A 19,359-nucleotide genomic window follows, 5' to 3' on the forward strand; every position below is an offset into this window, starting at 1 on the left:
CCCTCTCCCCCCTCCCCCATTGATCCCCTGCACCTTCCTCCTGCCCTCTCCCCAGGCTTTCACCATACTATTGTCTGTGTCCATGGGCTATGCATATGTGCATATAAATTCCTTGGTTAATCCCTTCCTGACCCGCCCCTCCTTTCCCTCTGCTATACATCAACCTGTTGCATGCTTCAATGACTCTGGGTCTATTTTGTTCATCAGTTTATTTTGTTCATTAGATTCCACATAAAAGTAATCTCATGTGATATTTGTCTTTCTCTGCCTGGTTTATTTCACTTAGCATAATACTTTCCTGGTTCCTACATGCTGTGGCAAAGGATAAGATCCTTCTTTTTTTTATTTCTTTACTATTCTTTTTTTTTTTTTTAATTTATTTCTTTAATTTATCTTTATTGTTGAAAATATTACAGTTGTCCCCATTTTTACCCCAGTAACCCCTTCCACCCCACACCCACTCCCTACCCCAGGCCTTCACCACACTATTGTCTGTGTCCATGGATAATATGCATATAAATAGAGATTAACTAAAGATCTTTCCTTTTGACAACTATATAGTATTCCATTGTGTAAATGTACTGGGGTTTTTTTATCCATTCATCTACTGGTGGGCACTTGGGCTGTTTCTAGGTCCCTTAAGCTGGTCTGCAGTTTGTTTTTCAGGATGATTATTCTATAATTTAGTTGTAATTCCAGTTTGGTCCTGGGAGGAGGTGAGTGTACCTTTACCTACTTCGCTGCCATTTTAAGGAGGTTATTGAAATCTTTTGAAAGACTGGATCAAGCGACTGCATAATCACAATGATGAACTGGTTGACCTCTTGAACTCTGGGCCAATATGACTTGCCTATGGCTCTACATTTCCTTCATCCTTTCCTACCATTCTTTTGTCATTATTGTGTTATTTTGAGTCCTTAAATTTTTTTCTATAAAATATGACTAATCTTATTTGTAGTCTTATACAGTAAAATTCTATGGTAGCTCCCAGTAACAATGAAATAAGATATGAATAGATCATTCATATAAGAGAGCATATAATTAAATAAATACCAGGAAAAGAGCTTGACATTTGTGATTATCAAAAACATAAACTAAAGCTAATAAGAAAATTTATACATTTATTAAATTAGAAAGAAACTATCTTAAACTAGAATAATATTCAGTGTTGTGGTAAAACTGATACATCTGAAACCAATTAACTGAAAATAAACATATATAAATAGAAAATTTAAAGAGTGTCTACATTTTGAGTTAGTAGTACTTTTTCTAGGAATTTATCTGGTGGTAACAAATCAACTGAAGGAAAAAAATACATTTTTTGCAATACTGCCCTTAATAATGAAACAATACGTTAAATAGAAAGTAGGAGGAAAGTTCTAGAAAGTTCTAGAACTTCAACTATGTGAACAAAATATATACTTCTTTATAAAGAGTAGATGATAAAAGTAGAGAAATAAAAATAGTTGTGCTAGGGCATTGGGACTTAGGTTGCATTTTTAATTTTTTTAATGTTAATCCTAGGATGACATTTCTCTACTTAAGCACACAGAGCAATATTAGTTTTATTTCTGGGTTATTTTGCATACTTGATGCTGTGACAAAAGCTAAGCTCTTTCATCTGAGTTGACAATGATTTCTTACTGGGCTTTGGCAAGAAAATTGAATAAAGATGTTTGTTCCACTGAAGCAGAGAGGACAGCCCTCTCTTCAGGTAACCTTTGTGTTCTAAAGAGGACAGCTTTTCATCTTCTGCTTCCCTCTGTTTATGCCATCTGGGAAAGGGGAAGAAAACGTTTCTTGGCTTCTTGGCTTTTGTCCAAGGCTCCAACATAACAGATACTGTGCTTCTGTCTTTCTTCCTATAACCCCAAGAAATTCACAAAATGGGCAACTGGTCCAGCTTTCTGCTAAGAATCATCTGTTGTTTGCCTAAACAAAGATTTCCAGAACATATGGAAGGGTCTTGGTTGAAACTGAGCTGCAGGTCTTCTCATTGTCAATTTAATGCAGACTCAATAGAAAGGGCCCTCTGACTGCTATAGCACCTAATTTGCTAAATGATGACTTGGAACTAAAACCCTATATATTTCTGCCTTTAAATAGCTAAACATAGGGTGTGCCAATCAGTTCAGCAGTGCCGCCCCAGTTCTTCTTCAGTACTCTCATGATGCTGGTATGTCCTGGTTTCTGGTAAAAGAAGGCTGTTACCCAGCTTCTGCAGGCAAAGGATGTGAAGGAAACTCCCGAGAGTTGAGTGAGCCCACCATGTATCACAGTGGAGACTTTGAAGAATGGACAAGAATCACCATTGTTATTCCAAGGTCCCTTGCAACCAGGTAAAGTCACCTTTCTTATTATGTGCTGCAGCTGCTGTTTCTTGGGAGCATATATTTATCTCAATATCTTTATTTCATACATGTTGATAACTTAAAAGAATTCATAAATCTAGCTTTATCTAGTCAAGTAATGACTCTTGAAGACAAGAGCGCTGGAATAAAATTCCTAAGGTAAGGATGTGTGTGTGTGTGTGTGTGTGTGTGCACGTGCATACATTTACACTTGTGAAAAAAATTCACTCACTCATTTATTCATCTGTTCAACAAATATTTACTGAACACTGTCCTGGGCACTAGGAATACAGCTGTGAACAAAAAATGTTAAAGGCTAAAAGAATTAAAGGCATTATATCAGATTTTACTTTACATAGACTTCTTCATAAATTAATGCCTCCCTATATAGACAATTTGAAATGTCTTGCAATATAAAAGATCCCTTTAAATGACTATTACAATAAATATAAAAACAATAGAGGAAAAGATTTAAATTCAGTTGACAGAGGAACGAGATCAGTGGATCAAGCACTTCAAGTGAATTAGTTTCATTAATAGGGCAATAAATTTAACTTTTAGTTTCCTGGCAGCTAGGACAAAGGGAGAAAATATACGATCATTTAGTTCTTTTTTTTAATATATCTTTACTGATTTCAGAGAGAGGAGGAGAGATGGAGAGAGAGAGATAGATATATCAATTATGGGAGAGTCATCATTGATCAGCTGCCTCCTGCACATCCCTGACTGGGGACTGAGCCTGCAACCCAGGCATGTGCCCTGACCAGGAATCAAACTGCGATCTCCTGGATCCTAGGTCGATGCTCAACTGCTGAGCCACGCCCGGCCAGGCACATTTAGTTCTTATTGTTGGGTAAAAATAAAGAAAGCATATACATTCTGATTTTTTAAAATAGATACTTTTTCCATGCTCAGTATTCTAGAAGAAATATATAGCATGTATATGTATCCTTATACCAGGTAGAGTAGGTAACATAGAGATCAGTATTTTTAACTACCATTTTATGAAAGATAAAGGGACATTCTTCAAGTGGACACTTTTTAATTGAATCCTATAACATAATATTAAATTGTGATTCAATCAAGACATATCTCTGCAGAGCTGAGATAATACAATAAGTGTATTTGCACTGCTTGCTGAGAATGTAACTTAATATATGGTTGGCATACTCATTAGTACAGTACCATTCAGCAATATATTCAGCTTGCTTTTTTCCTAGAATATTGTAGGATTATGCTATCCCTACACCCTTTAAAGTTCGACATGGTCTAATGAAGTAGGAGTGAAAATGAGGCATGTGACTTCAGGGCCCATGTACTTTTTGTCATGTTCTCTGCTTCATGAAAGCATGATTTAAAATGAAGCCTATATTAATCTGGGTCCCTGAGTGTCTACAAGAAGCAGACCTCCTTACCAGCCTATACTGGACATACAGCATAATCAGGAAATAAGCTTTTGTTAGGTTAAGCCACTGAGATTGGGAGTTGTTTGTTACCACAGCATAACTTACCTCATCCTGACTGATACAATGACAAAAGCTTAGCAATCTATGGGAGTGGCTTATTCATAAAGTTCTTGAAGACCATTTTGTTTGTGAATCTTTTACCTTACTGATCATCAAATTTGCTTTGCATCATCTAGCTAGGTAAACTGGTTGTGATCTCTGCCTTCCTTGTTACTTAGATGTGTATCCCTCAAAAAATTACATCATAGACTTCAGTAGACAAACTTCCCATCACAGCATCAGCCATTAAAGTCCCTAATCTCATGATCTATACCAGGTCAGGGTGTAGACATGGCTCCCTGGATATGGCTTCTCTACCCATAAGCCTGTAAACTAAAATAACAAATTATCTACCTCACCCATATCCAACATTGGAAAGACAATGACAGGATAACCACAATAAGACACTCCCACTAAAAGAAAAAAAGAAAGATAAAGAATGGGAAGCACAAGGCAGCATAGCAGCCACTGGTTATAGGAATTCTGAAAGCCAGCAAGATACTTGTTACTAGAGACTCCCTCTTCCACGAACAATGTCCAGAACAAGAAAGTTTCCTTGATTAAGACAGTTCTGCTCCCTAACCTATTGTTCTTCCCAGCTATTGGTTCTACTCTCTAGGCTTCACCTTCTGAGACATATTTCCTTTTCCATGAAAATATATCTGTGATTGCAGCTAAATAGCCATCTCGTCCTGCTTTCTGCCCATCTCAAGCTGGGCATGCAGCCCTTGTACTCCTCACCTCCACCACTGCTTTTCTCTCCACATGCCTTTCTGAAACTGTGGTCCAATCACAACTTTTCCAAATAAATAGGTGCAGCACTCCATGAAGTTGGGGAGCACCAGGTGGTGCATCTTTGCTGCAATGACTAGAATATCTGTGCTGGAAGACATCACTGTGAAAGTAGTCAACAGAATCAGGAGCCAAAAAATTAGCACTCATATCTGGTTTGAGTCCCCAAAACCAGATAATATATAGTGGAATCTGAAGCTGTAGTCTGCTTGATGTTGGGTGAAATAACCCAATTGATAAAGCTACATGTGAGAAATAAAAGAAACTTGTCCTTAATATCACAAAGTGAGCCAATATTTTGAGGCTACCAATGTATCAATATTTTCTTTGACCTCAGCTTTTGGAAGAAGAAATATTTTCCATTAGAATCCAGCTTCTTGGTTAATTTGAATACCATCCAGCTTATTGGTTGCTGACGTTCCTGAGCTCTCTACTAGAGAATAGTAAATATGTTCCAACTACAGTGTTGGAAATCTGAAAATTCTAAGTGTGAATATTGTCAAAATTTGGAGTCTAACATTACAACCCTAATGGGAGGAATTTCCCAAGGTCCAAGACTCTACAACTATATTCCCGTTTTCTTTTTCCTTTTTTTTGTTTTTGCTTTGTTTTTCTAATATTTAATTCAATGTCTTTTGCTTAAAAGAATAAGACCAATGTATTTTGAATTAGCTCCAAAGAAATTAAGTGTTCACCTTTCTCTTAACACATTGAAGAATGTGTTAATACTTTGTATTAATAGACAAGTAATCTCTGGACACTTTTACTTCTAGTAAACAACACTGTTGGTTACATTTTGCAAATTTGCCTAAAGTAGTTAACTAAAAACAATAAAGAAAAAAGTCATTGTTATAGTTAAGTGTTGCAAAATTAGCAAAACAATTGGAAGAGCCAGAAAGAAATATGCTCTGATACTGACCTATTATTTTCAGGATAACTGTAGACAAAAATGTTTCCTTTTTTGTCTACAGTTATCCTTGACAATCTTCGTTAATCTTTAAGATTTTTTACCCTTGTTTATTGATTCACTCCAAAGTCTATCAATATTGACAGCAAGATTAATTAAAATCTAGATAGCTTAATCCATCTTCCCTCTTTGATATCAGTAGAATTGAGGCAGAAAATGTATTTTCCTGGTATGAAATTATAGATGTGTGTGAGTTTCCAAATATTTAAAAAGAATAGAGATGTATTGAAAGGATTGAAAAGTTTAGAAAGCAACGGGAACAAGTTTTAGTTTGGCTGCCTCAAAACTGTTATTGTGGAGGGAGAAGGACTGGGCAGCAGCCCAGCCCACTGATGTTCCAGGGTTTTGGAGCACTGGACCAGGTCCCTCTTTTGTTCATTGGCAGTTACCAGTATTCACTGGCAGCCCAGCTGGTTGCTAAGAGTTCACAGAATGAGCATCTTGGAGATTTGCAGATGAAAAGTGAAGAGGAAGGCAACAGGTGGGAATGGAGCTGTCAGTACAAACTTAACTCTTCACTGCCAGAGTCATGGTAGTGCCAAGTAGCCAGAGCCCCTTTGTATGTCCTAGCAATGAACATCCTATTGATGGTTTCAAAAGTTTCCAAGTAGCCTCTTACAATATATAAGTAAAAACCTATAATATGTTCCTGGACATCAAAAGTCTTCTGTACCTGATACCCTCCTGATATTGAAACATTTATTCTGAAGTAGAAATCAAGGAGTTCTGAGAAAGACACCTTATGAAGATTAAGTGTCCAATCAAGCAGACATAACTTTCAAATAAATATTTAACCTCTCTTGAATTATTTTAACTGTTGTATAGTTCAGTGCTTAGCTATGAGATGTTGGTACAAGAAACATGTGTTGTTTTTCCTAACAGTAAGATCAGATTCCGATGGATCCAGGAGAGCAGCTCACAGAAAAACGTGCCTCCCTTTGGTTTGGATGGAGTGTACATATCCGAGCCTTGTCCCAGTTACTGCAGTGGCCATGGAGACTGTGTTTCTGGGGTGTGTTTCTGTGACCTGGGGTACACTGGTAAGGCCTCAGACAAGTGTCTGATTGTAAAATATTATCGCTAGTTACTATGTTTCATGTTACTTCTTCCAAGGAAATAGATTCTAAGTTTATTCTTCTTTAAGTCCTAACTGTAGGAATTTGCAACCCAAGCACATGAGGTGCTAAAATACTTTGTAGTTTTGAGCTACCTCAGGAAGAAAAATATAACAAATTTTTTGTTGATTTTAGAGAGAGAGATGGAGAAAGAGAGACTGAGAGAAAGAGAAACATTGACTTGTTGTTCCACTTTTTATGCATTCATTTGTTGCTTCTTGTATGTGCCCTGACCAGAGATTGAACCCACAACCTTGGCCTATTGAGACGACACTCCAACCAACTGAGCTACCTGGCCAAGGCCAACACAAATTTTATTAGTAATAATTAACATTGCTTGAGTTCCTAATTCATTTTAGGCACTATAGTAGTGCCTTTTATTTCATCTCATTTAATTCTAACAATAACCCTGTCCCATAATACTGTTATTGTTCCTGTTTACATTTGAGGAAACTGAGGCAAGAGAGATTAAGCAACTCTGACATGATCGCACAGCTAGGAATTGCTGGAGCTAGGCTTCAAATCCTTGTAGTCATTTTCTAAAGACCAGGCCCAAGCTCTTAATCCCTTGGCTGCAAGGGCTCCCTGTGCTCTTTACATTGCTTTTTTTTTTTTTTAAATTTATCTTTACTGTTGAAAGTAATACAGATGTTCCCTGTTTTCCACTCATTGACTCTCTCCATCTAGCACCCACCCCTTAGTCCTTCGCCACACTATTGTCTGTATCCATGCATAAGAAATATAATTCCATACATTTAAAGTTACAATCAACTTATGAAATGATAAATCCAAGACTACCAAGGAGAACTTTACAAGAAAAGTAGTTTCTGACCACAGTCACCATTGAAGGTTGTTATAAGCAAAAATAAAAAGGGAGCTGAGATTAAAGAGTAAAATTAAAGAGAGAAGCCCAGCCGGTGTGGTTCAGTGGATTGAGCATTGTCCCATGCACCAAGAGGTCACTGGTTTGATTCCCAGTCAGAGCACATTCTTGGGTTGCAAGCTTGATCCCCAGTAGGGGGCATGCAGGAGGCAGTCCATCAATGTTTCTCTCTCATCGATATTTCTATCTCCCTTCCTCTCGCTCCAAAAAATCAATTAGAACATATTTTTTAAAAACATTTCTTTAAAAAAAGAGAGAAAATAATATAAACTACAAAACCTGTTTTAGAATTTTTCCTGGAGGCAGCTTCAAACAGATCCTTCCCAGCTTTTCAGTGCCCTGCCCTTCTGGAGCATGACCAAGGGCAAACATGTGTTGTAGCAAGCCTTCAGTGTAGAGCACTGTCACCTGTGGTTTCAGGGTGGTTTTCTAAAATCTGGAATTAAACACCCCCCCCCCATTGATCCTCTAATAGAAGGACAACAAACAAACTGACTATTGTAGACAAAATCTATTTCTCAGTTTGTAAAAATCATGTAAGTAGCAAGAGCCATGTGGTTCCTAATGTCTCCTATTAAAAAATACACAATTATAGAGGCAGAATAGTGTTTCTGAGGATGTAGTGATGGCTGTATTTCAGTCAGACAATTGTGAGATACAAATTTTCATGTGTTTTTTTTTCCCCTAACACCTGTGCAAATGCTTCCTTTGCCCATGTGCTGAATGTACCTTAAAATGTGTAAAGATTTCAACAAAGCCTCTCTCCTGTTTCTTTTCTCGGAAGCTGCACAAGGAACCTGTGTGTCTAATGTGCCTAATCACAGTGAGATGTTCGATAGGTTTGAGGGGAAGCTCAGCTCTCTGTGGTACAAGATAACTGGAGGCCAGGTTGGAACGGGCTGTGGAACACTTAATGATGGCAAATCTCTCTACTTCAGTGGCCCAGGGAAAAGGGAAGCGCGGACTGTCCCTCTGGACACTAGGAATATCAGGTAAGTAGTTAATTAGTACACTTCTCCATGAACATTGTATTTACCATGGAACACTCTGTTCTGTTATTGAGGGTTTACATAACAGTGTTTCTCTATATAGATTCTGATATGTAAAAATGAAACATAACTCTAAGTCTGTAATAAAATAGGTAATTTCTACAAAGTTTATACCACAATTTATTAACCAGTATAAAGTTATCACCGAGGCTTGTATGTCAGCTTGGTTTTCTAAAGTTCTCATTATTATGAAGACAATTTTGTATTATTTTTAATATGTGCCAGGTGAAACAAAAATTTTTTTCAACTTTAAATTTAAATTTTGTGTCTGAAAATGGTGCATTCCATTTATCTAAGTTTATTTGTCTTCACTTAATGAAAACTGCTCCAGAAATTTAAAATATCTACACTGACACCTACTGGTAAAATAAGTAACTGCTTGGTTTTAAGGTCAAATGAAATAGTAGTAGCACACCTAAAATAAAACTGTGCTTTTATTTTAATCAATTAAATTATTTGAGAATTGGGAGAAAGAAAAGTAAAAAAAAAAAAAAAAAAAAAAAAGGTTTGAAACTCTTAGACCTTGTTCTCACTAAATTCTGGGGTTCTGTGTCATATTTTCTGCTTTCAATCTCTTTCCCCTTCCTTCTGAGTCCTTCTCACAGAAGCTGCCTGTTACCTAGGCCCTCTCTGTTGGTTTACCATGAACTGAAGCATAATCTCATTCACACTGAATGAGTGTCAGTTGTGAAAAATTAAACCATCTCTGTCTAAGTCAGTAATACCGGGAGTAATCTCTCCCTAGACAAATGTAGCATTCAGCTGCTGCTGCTTTTTTTTTTCTCCTTTGTAAACCAGAATATTTATTGCACCACTAATCACTGAAATTCTTAAGATGAGCTGGATGCTGCCCTCTTGGATTTAGGTGTTGTTCCTTCACAGAGTCCAGGCCTGAATCTGCAGCATACAATAGGTGCCTTATCTAACCAGTCCCAGTGGTGTTTCCTTGTTTAGCCTTTGTACTCCAGTTATTCCTCCCCTTCCACTTGGCCGGGTAGCCGTACTTGCAGCAGGTGGGCCCCTGAAGGTGGTATCCTCGAGCCACTGTGACAGCCAGCGTGTGTGTCTCGTTGTGGCACTTTCCCAGCGATGATGTTTCCCTTGGTCATCTTGCTTCTGTGGCCAAGACCAAAGAGCTCAGCTTCTTAATGTAAAAAGTTGTCCTCGTCTTGAGTTTCCGAGAATAATATTATATTGATTTAAGGAATTCTCATTTCAGTGATTTTATTTAATTACATCAGACTGTCAAAATGAAGTGGTGATAAACTGTTCCCTTTTGTTTAGATCATTATTACAGAATAAAATTAGCCGGGCCGGCGTGGCTCAGCACTTAAGCATCGACCTAGGATCCGGGAGATGGAGGCTCGATTCCCGGTCAGGGCACATGCCCAGGTTGTGTGCTTGATCCCCAGCAGGGGGCGTGCAGGAGGCAGCCGATCAGTGACTCATCATTGATGTTTCTGTTTCTCTTTCCCTCTCCCTTCCTCTCTGTCTGAAGTCAATAAAAAATATATATACATATATTTTAAAAGAGTAAAATTAATGTCATATGAATTATTTTTTAATGGTTACAGAATAACTTACTATATAATCTCTGTTGTTCCTGTTGGTCATATGCCCTTTATGTTTAAAAGTAAAACTTAAGAATTATAGGACTTTTTGTGTGTGTCAAAGCACAAAAGGCTAAATCTGTTCTGAATTCACCTATTTGTAAGCAAACTGGAGTTTTTTTCCCTTCCAGACTCGTTCAGTTTTATATACAAATTGGAAGCAAAACTTCAGGCATTACCTGCATCAAACCAAGAGCTAGAAATGAAGGTAAGCTGCTATCTTTGATAGAAACTACAGTTACTATTGGTGAATTAGTTATTTTATCTCTCAAAGTTGGGCCAGGATTTTGCAAACTGATCCACTGCCCTGAATCATTCCTTTTCTTCTCTCTGTCATTGAATGGACAGTTGCATAGAGCCATGATCTCCAAGATTCCGCATCCAGATTCTTAAACCCAAAAAGCATCATGTCTGCTCAGGGCCAAACTATATTTGTCCTAGGTACCCTGATAATTTATAACTTTCCACAGCGAGGAAAAAAAAACAGCTGAGACCTTTACATTCAGCATGGGGGCTAGAAACTTGTTTGCATAGGCCATTACTGAATGCATTTCCAATGCTACTTTCTGCCCATAAACATTCTGGGGGTACTAGAATTCTTGGGTAGAAGGAGCAGTTTCCAGTAATAATAAACATTAACTGAGCACATATTATACAAGGCCCTGTATCAAGTGTTTTATCTGTGTTAGTTCATTTAATCTCCATCATACCCCTTTGCCAGAAGTACTCTTAGTAGTCCTATTTTATGATATAGAAGCTGAGGTATAGGGAAGTCAAGCAACTTACCCAAGATTATGCAGTCAGTAAGCGGGTTAACAGGGATTCAAACCACTTGCACTGGATCCAGACCCTATGACTTAACCACCACGCTATATACTGCCTCTCTTCTTGCCCAGAACTCTGCCCTTTTAGGCATCCATACCATCCTCTGCTTCAGTGATTCAGTTCTGAAAGAAATGCAGAAGGCTTGAAGCATGCAAGGCGGCTTTCAGAAGCTCTACAAATATGATGAGGCTCCTTAAGAGACTCTGAATGTGAATTGGCTCCTAGCATAAAATCCATGGGCTTCTCAGACAGGTCCTTCTCCAAACCCTGATCTCATACATGTCATGTGAAGAGTTTTATAGCTTCTAAGTGTATTATTGTCTCAGGCCTGACTGTAAAACACGTTGGCTTAAACAGTACCTGTTAGCCAGTAGAGCTACAGATAGCTCTGTTCATAAATTCTAAATGTCCTTGGCCATAACAGTCACTAACTGAAAGCTTTCATGACTTTTTCTGAGTATCTCAGTACTTTTAGTCTAGTAATTATCCAGATCATCTACTTACTGATGCAGCAGTCTAGAAACTTTTATAGACCATGTTGTGTTCCTTAATATCTTCAAAAAGTATTTATTAAGAATCTGCTCTAAGCCAGGCACTGTTCTAGTGAGCTGCAGATACAGTGTCACCAAGAGACTGATGCATCAGTCGTGATGAGTTAGGTTATGCTACAGCTCCCTAAGTCTCAGTGGGTTAATATGTATTTCTCCTTTGTGCTGCATTTCATCCTGGATCATCTGAGGTCCTCATTCTAGCACAGAAAATAATGAAGCAGTTGCTGGGTAGATTATGGGTATTGCCAGCCATGCAGCAAATGGAGAGTGTGGTGACAGGGACAAGAAGTGCAAATTACCATGTGTCAGAAGGGGAAGAACCAGTGTGGCACCACTGACCAGAGCAGACTAAACCCCCGCCTTAAGGGCACATGCATTCTAGTGAGAGGAGTTAGAAAATGAACAATAAAGAAAAGAAATAAGCAAGAGGCTAGACTGATGTGCTCGATGAAAATAAATAAGCTGATGAGATGGAAAGTAAACTTATTCAGGGGGACATGTTGATTTAGATAAAATGGGGGGTTCCCTGAGGAAGTGACATTTAGGTAGAAATCTAAAGGATAAGAAGAAGCCAGCACAGCTCAGGAGAAGTTTTCCTGGCAGAAGAAACAGCAAACACCATGAGGTGGAAAAGCACTGTGGTCCTGGAGGAACAGAAAGAAGGCCACTGTGGCTTAGGGCTCATAATGGTTGGGGAGTGGTCTGTAATAAGGGACAGACAGGAGCTGGGCCATGTTAAGAAGAAGGGGTCTGAATCCATGTGTCTTGGAAACCAACTGAGGGTTTTTAAGCCAGCCAGCAACATAATATGGTGTTTATAAGATTACCCTATAGAAACTATATGAAATGCAAAACAAATGAATATTTCTCAAACACGTGCTTTGCCCGTGCAGAGATAGGAGCTTTGAGGGGTGCAAAAAAAAGACTTAGTCATGTCCTCAGGTAAAGCATTTTGATGTTTTCTTTAACCTTTGTAATAAAATTACTATTTCAAAGTAGTTTGTGTTTGGGATAGTGTAGCAATTGTGTGCCTGACTCCTGAAAATTACCAATCTGTACCCCTATTTGCATATAAGCTAAAAACAAAACCTCTGACCAAAGTGTATTAGGAAGCATCCACTTTTCACAGGTATTAGGCTCTCTTCTACACAACCTCTGGTTACAGTGCTGTTACATGCCTTTGGGGCAAATTCCCTTAGGGTCCCTTTAGGAAAAAACAACTTCTGCTCAGCTACTCATGAGCCATTTTCCTGAACTCACTGCTGGCCATGTAATTCACATCCCACAGGCATTTCTTAGCCTTTTATTGAAAACTGGTTGTTAAAATGTAAATCTTTCTAAATCCTTGAACAAATCTTTTTCAGTGATGAAAGTAAAGATGTTTTACTTACCCAAGCTGAAACCTCAATTTACATATTTGGAATTAAAATCAAAATTAGGTTATTTCCTATATGACTGGGCAGAATGCAGATGGAGTTATAATTTAAAAAGAGAAATGTTTTACAAGCCTTAAACGTTCGGTAGATGAGCTAAAATGGCTTAGTTTATTCAGATACGCAGTGTGTTAGATGACGCAGCTAATGAGGCTCAGCAGTTGATATAAAATATGGATATTGCTGGTTTTCCTTATTGCATTTCTCCACTCTTTCATACTTCTCCGGGGGGCATTTCTTTATTGTCCTTTGGAATTGGGAGTCCTCATCTCTGCAGACTTTGCTGCTGCCTGAAGGTATATGTGACTCTCCTGAAAAAGTAATGAGGAGAAAGGCAACAGGCAGAAACCAGATGGAGTACGGGCCTCTTGAGCCACACTGCTCATCTTTTAATGTACATCTGAATCCCTTTGGAGGCTTGTTCAAATGCAGATCCTGATTCAGTAGGACGGGGCTGGTATGCTACATAACAGATTTCTCTAAAACTGAGTGGCCGAAAGCCATTTCTGTGAGTCAGGCATTCAGGAGCAGCTTAGCTGGATAGTTCTGGCTCAGGATTTCTCATGAGGCTGCATACAAGATAAAGGCCAGGTGGGGTGCAATCCTCTGCAGACTCAGCTAGGGCTGGAAGACCTATTTCCAAGATTGCCCACTTATGTGGCTCTTGGCAAGAGGCCTCAGTATCTCAGTATGTGGACCTGTCCACAGGCTGCTTGAGTGTCCTTATTACTATGGTGAGCAGTTAGACAGACATGAGCAAAGAAAGGATGATTAACCAGGTACAGAAGGTCCCTAGAGCAAACGCCCTAAGTGCCTAGCAATGAGCAAAACTGGGAACACGGAGACCTCACCCCCAGAGTGACTTCTCCTCCCCTAGTATATCACTGTCATGCGGCTTAGACCCCCTGACCTTTCATATCTCTGGCCATGCAGTTCGGACCCTCCCCTGACCTTTCCCCTGGCATGTCACTAGTCATGAGGTTGACCCCCTTGGAGGAGGAACAGGGGCCAAATATTGGCCTCATGTGACTCCCAGGCAGGCCCTTGAAAAAACACTCCCTTAAGCATTAACCCCTAGAGAGAAGAACATCTAGGCCTCAGTTACATTTCAGCTCCAGGCCCAGAAAAGCAGCAAAACCAGGCAAGTGATGCCATGACTGACCTCAGGACCAGCTGCCCAGGTGCCAACCAATCAGTAGAGACCACAACCCTGAAAGGACACACCTGGAAAACTAATGAATATTTTATTGTGATCCTCCCCTGGGGCCTCCCCTCAAATCCCTATCCTTAAAAGCCCTTAGGACTCAGGACCCAGTAAGCTGTCCCTCTCGAGCACACTCAGGCCTTTCCTATGCCCCTCCCCTTTCTGCCCCAGGCATGTTACCTTTACCTTTCTCTCTCCTAAACTCCAAGGGCCCCTTCTTTTGCCTCTGTAACTTGTTTCCTGAGTCCATTTCTTCTACCTGTCACTTCTACCTTTGTGACTTTCTAAATAAACTTTCTCTTATAGTTCAGTCTTGGCTCTTTCTTTCTTAGCCAGAACTCAAGTACCAAGGTTGCTGAACCGAGGTCCAATTGCCTGCAACATTCTGGTGCCATTTTAGCTGCCAACGTTACGTCTCCCCTGACTTTCCTCAGAGCGAGAGATCCATGAGAGCGAGCAAGGAAGAAAGTGCAGGTGCCTTTTCTGGCCAGTCAGTCACCACTGTCGCCCCTAACATATCCTAGTTACTAGAAGCAAGGTACTATATCCAGCCTCACTCAAAAAGAGGAGGCTTAAGCTCCACTTTTTGAAGGGAAGAGTGTTAAACAATTTGTGAACATGTTTTAAAACCACCACAGGTAGGGCCTCCTCCTAGGTGATGTAAGTTCTGGTCCTTGGGCCATACTTTCAGTAGAAGATACTAGAAAGGACCAGCCAGTGAGATGATTTTATTGTCATGATGCTTCATTTCTGGTACTGTAACCTACCTCCTGAATAGGTCACCGCAGGTAACTATCTAAGTTATTGTCTCTCTCTCTCCTCTTAGTGATTGTAAACCATATCCACACAAATTGATAGCCACAAGTAAAACTAAATGTTAAAGTGTCTGTTCTTTCAGCCACCCCAAATAACGTTAATACATGGGTCATTCCTGGCCGGGTGTGGCTCAGCGGTTGAGCGTCGACCTAGGATCCAGGCAATCAGGGTTCGATTCCTGGTCAGGGCACATGCCCCAGTTGCGGACTCGATCAATGACTCTCTCATCATTGATGTTTCTATCTCTCTCTCTCCCTCTCCTTTCCTCTCTGAAATCAATAAAGATATATTTAAAAAAAAAAAAATACATGGGTCGTATTTTGAGCAAGCATCAAGGATTGGAAACTGAAGTTTTGCCAAAGGCTCCTCAACTTAACGAGAATAAACACTAGAAACAGCCTAACTTCAATTTTCTTCATGACCTTTGGTGTGACTCTCTCTTCAACACATGGGTCTCACCTCCACCCAATAAAGCACTAACTGCCCATCTCTACACCTGTATACAGCATCCTCTCTCCCCAAAGAGTTTGTATTCTTTGAGTATTTTAATCCTCTCACTAAAAATAATGATTTCTTCTATTTTAAATATGGTAGGATTTATTCTTCTGAGACTCCTAATTTTTTTCATATCAATTATTATTGTTCCTGGCATCATCTCTTATCAGATATGGTGACAATAATTCCATGTGCTATCAATAAGCCTTAAAAGACTTTCTTTATATTTCATTATAATATTTTTTAAACTCTTTGTTGATCAGCATGATATAGGATTGAAATATTCTGGTCAGGTAATAATGGGGGAATTAAAAAATCATTTTATGTACCATGAATGATTTAAATTTTTCCAAAAAGATTAAAATATAATAAAATTAATATAATGAATACAACTTTCCTGAACATAATTTCTGTGAATACTCAGAAATTACTTCAGTATCCAGTCATAATTATTAATATGAAGTGCCAGTTTTAGGAGAATTATGGAATAGGCAATTACATAGATGTCAAGAAAACCCTCTACCCCCCCTTCAAAAAAAATGTATATAAATCTCCTGTTGATTCCCACTATTTCATCATTAGCTATTTTTCCTTCGCATTCATCATTACTCTTTCCCTGCGTCCTCTTTTAAAATAAAAATGTTTCTGGGAGAAGTAACAGGGGTGACACATGAGGTCCCTTAAACTCTAATGTGCAGGTCCCTAAATCATATCACTCTGGTGATAGACAGAGGGACGTTGGGTGGATGGGATAAGTGAAAGAGGAAAGGGTGACACAGAGAAAGGAAAGTAGAACTAACATTGGAGGGGAGTGAGTTTTTCTGCTTTGCAATTCAATAATTTTACTTTATTCAGACTTCAGTGACCAAGGTCTGACAAAGTGTGAAGAGTCAGTAAAGGATCCTTCTGCTTAACAGAATTTCAAATCGGGCCTCTCTTACCATCTGGTGCTTCAGCAGAAAAGTGCACTGCTTGTCTTTGTGCTGGGGAGACTGAGATATTCCTTCTGAGTATATAATAATGATATGAGACTGTAATATTCAGGACAGAATCTAAAATTCAAATACATAATCCAGAGTGATTTTTATGTTCCCCTTACTAACCTACTCATTGCTCATACAACACTGAGTGGTCTTTAAAAGAGCTTATGAATTTTTTTTCTCCATTTCCTGGGAGTTGGTGCATTAGAAACTGTCAAGAAATTGATGAGCCTTCAGGTCTACTAATTCATTCTTTGGAAGTTAGATGTATGTGCCCTCATTCTATGAGATGCAATTTGAAGTTTTGCTGCAGTCTTGCCATTTAAAAAATACTGTTCATTGCCTTTTTTGCCTCTAGGAAAGCTGTCCAAGTAACTGGATTTATGTCTTTTAACTCAGGGCTTATTGTTCAGTATTCAAATGACAATGGAATATTCTGGCATTTGCTTCGAGAGTTGGACTTCATGTCATTTCTGGAACCACAGATCATTTCCATTGACCTGCCACGGGAGGCTAAGACACCTGCAACGGCTTTCCGATGGTGGCAACCCCAACATGGCAAGTTACTGCTCACCCCAACTTCTGTGGTAGCATTTAGGTCTTATAGTTAAAGCCACATTGTATTGTGTGTTTCTTAATTTGCTATCGATTTCTAGAGAACTTGATTTAAATGCACTGTCATAAAGATATGTATATTGTACATAACGAACCTTCTCTAACTGCCTTTATTCATCTGATTTCAGGGAAGCATTCAGCCCAGTGGGCCTTGGATGATGTCCTTATCGGAATGAATGACAGCTCTCAAACTGGGTTTCAAGACAAGTTTGATGGCTCTATAGATTTGCAAGCTAACTGGTATCGAATCCAAGGAGGTCAAGTTGACATTGACTGTCTCTCTATGGATACTGCTCTGATATTCACTGAAAACATAGGTATATATTTTCACCAGCTAAAGGGAGAATATTTAATTAACTAAAGGACTAAATTAACTAAAACCCAAGAGGAGATTCTCTAATGCAAAACTGTGTGCGTAACTGTCTGTGCTGAGGCAGGCTCTTGGAAAAAAAAAGTTCTATTTCCTCTAATATAACTTGGTGAACCCAATGACAGTTTTTGTTAGAACTCTCTTTCATAGAGCATGTATAATATGACTAAGGTTTATTAAAAGAAGAGCAAAATATATCTATCTGAAGACATTCCTTTGTTTCATAACTTGCAGAATTACAGACTTAAGACTCTATATTCACCCTTCTCGAGATAGTTAAGTTCTTCAGGTTAGCAGCCTTCCATGTTTTCGAGTCTATGTCAATCAAATAAAATTCAGTGTGTTCCAAAAAAATGTATGTGCACTTCAACAGCTTATAGCTCAGTTTTGAAAATGAAATGTATTTTAATAAACACTGCATTTATAATTATTCAAAGTGTGTGTATACATTTTGTGAGGACACCCTATACTTACCATGAGACAAAAAGTCAAAGGACATATGAGGCACTTAGGAGAAGACATGATTTTCATTTGCTACTGAACGTGTATATGACAAGCATAAATGCCAAATAAGAAAAGAGAGCACAGTTATATGCTGCCCATTAAACTTTTCCTTTTTTGTAGGAAAACCTCGTTATGCTGAGACCTGGGACTTTCATGTGTCAGCATCGACCTTCTTGCAGTTTGAAATGAGCATGGGCTGTAGCAAGCCCTTCAGCGACTCCCACAGCGTTCAGCTCCAGTATTCTCTGAACAATGGCAGGGACTGGCATCTTGTCACTGAGGAGTGCGTCCCTCCAACCATTGGCTGTCTGCACTACACAGAAAGTTCAATTTACACCTCAGAAAGATTCCAGAATTGGAAGCGGATCACTGTCTACCTTCCACTCTCCACCATGTGAGAATTGTCATTTGGCTACATGGGAGAACGTTCTTTAGGTTTCTGTCACCTAATTTGAAAATAATTGTGTTTCCACTTGGCAATTCTATTACTTTCTCATGCTAATTATGCACAGAGTGTGCCAGGAAGAAAAGTGCAAGGTACTTTGGGCTGCATTCTTTAATGTGGTGAGGAGTTCTAAAGTTTTTCAAGGCTGAGCTTTTCTTTCCTTTTTTTTTTAAATTTATCTTTATTGTTGAAAGTATTAAAGGTGTCCCACTTTTCCCCCCAATTGACCCCCTCCACCTCTCTCCCACCCCTCCCCAGGCTTTCACCCCATTATTGACTGTGTCTGTTGATTATGCATATATGCATATAACTTCTTTGGTTAATCTCTTCCCACCCTCCACCCCCCTTCCCTCTTTCCTCTGAAATATGATCGTCTGTTACATGTGTCAGTGTCTCTGGATCTATTTAGTTTGTCAGATTCTTTTGTTCATTAGCTTCTTCTTAAAGAAGACCCTTTAACATTTCCTGTAGTGCTGGTATGGTGGTGATGAACTCCTTTAGCTTTTGCTTATCTGTGAAGCTCTTTATCTGATTTTCAGTTTTAAATGATAGCTTTGCTGGGTAGAGTAAACTTGATTGTAGTTCCTTGTTTTTCATCACTTTGAATATTTCTTGCCACTCCCTTCTGGCCTGCAAAGTTTCTGTTGAGAAATCAGCTGACAGCCGTATGGGTGCTCCCTTGTAGGTAACTAACTACTTTTTTCTTGCTGCTTTTAAGAGTCTCTCTTTGTCTTTAACCTTTGGCATTTTAATTATGATGTGTCGTGCTGTGGGCCACTTTGGGTTCTTGTTTGGGACCTTCTGTGCTTCCTGGACTTGTAAGTCTATTTCTTTCCTCAGGTAGGGGAA

At 39.0% G+C, this 19,359-nt stretch overlaps 1 protein-coding gene across 2 annotated transcripts in view; it reads left to right on the plus strand.

Moving 5' to 3' along the window:
• Nucleotides 1-19,359, plus strand: part of RELN (reelin) — a 484,957-nt gene that overhangs the window by 383,878 nt on the left and 81,720 nt on the right. For both annotated transcript variants that reach the window (XM_081147442.1, XM_081147441.1), the window contains exons 28-34: nt 2,107-2,339; nt 6,498-6,655; nt 8,398-8,605; nt 10,404-10,480; nt 16,976-17,134; nt 17,320-17,508; nt 18,186-18,459. In XM_081147442.1, coding sequence (XP_081003568.1) covers nt 2,107-2,339; nt 6,498-6,655; nt 8,398-8,605; nt 10,404-10,480; nt 16,976-17,134; nt 17,320-17,508; nt 18,186-18,459 — 1,298 coding nt within the window. The remainder of the gene's footprint in view (nt 1-2,106; nt 2,340-6,497; nt 6,656-8,397; nt 8,606-10,403; nt 10,481-16,975; nt 17,135-17,319; nt 17,509-18,185; nt 18,460-19,359) is intronic.

This window comes from Miniopterus schreibersii (assembly GCF_964146895.1).
Source record: "Miniopterus schreibersii genome assembly, chromosome: 9".
In the NCBI taxonomy this organism is placed as follows: domain Eukaryota; kingdom Metazoa; phylum Chordata; class Mammalia; order Chiroptera; family Miniopteridae; genus Miniopterus; species Miniopterus schreibersii.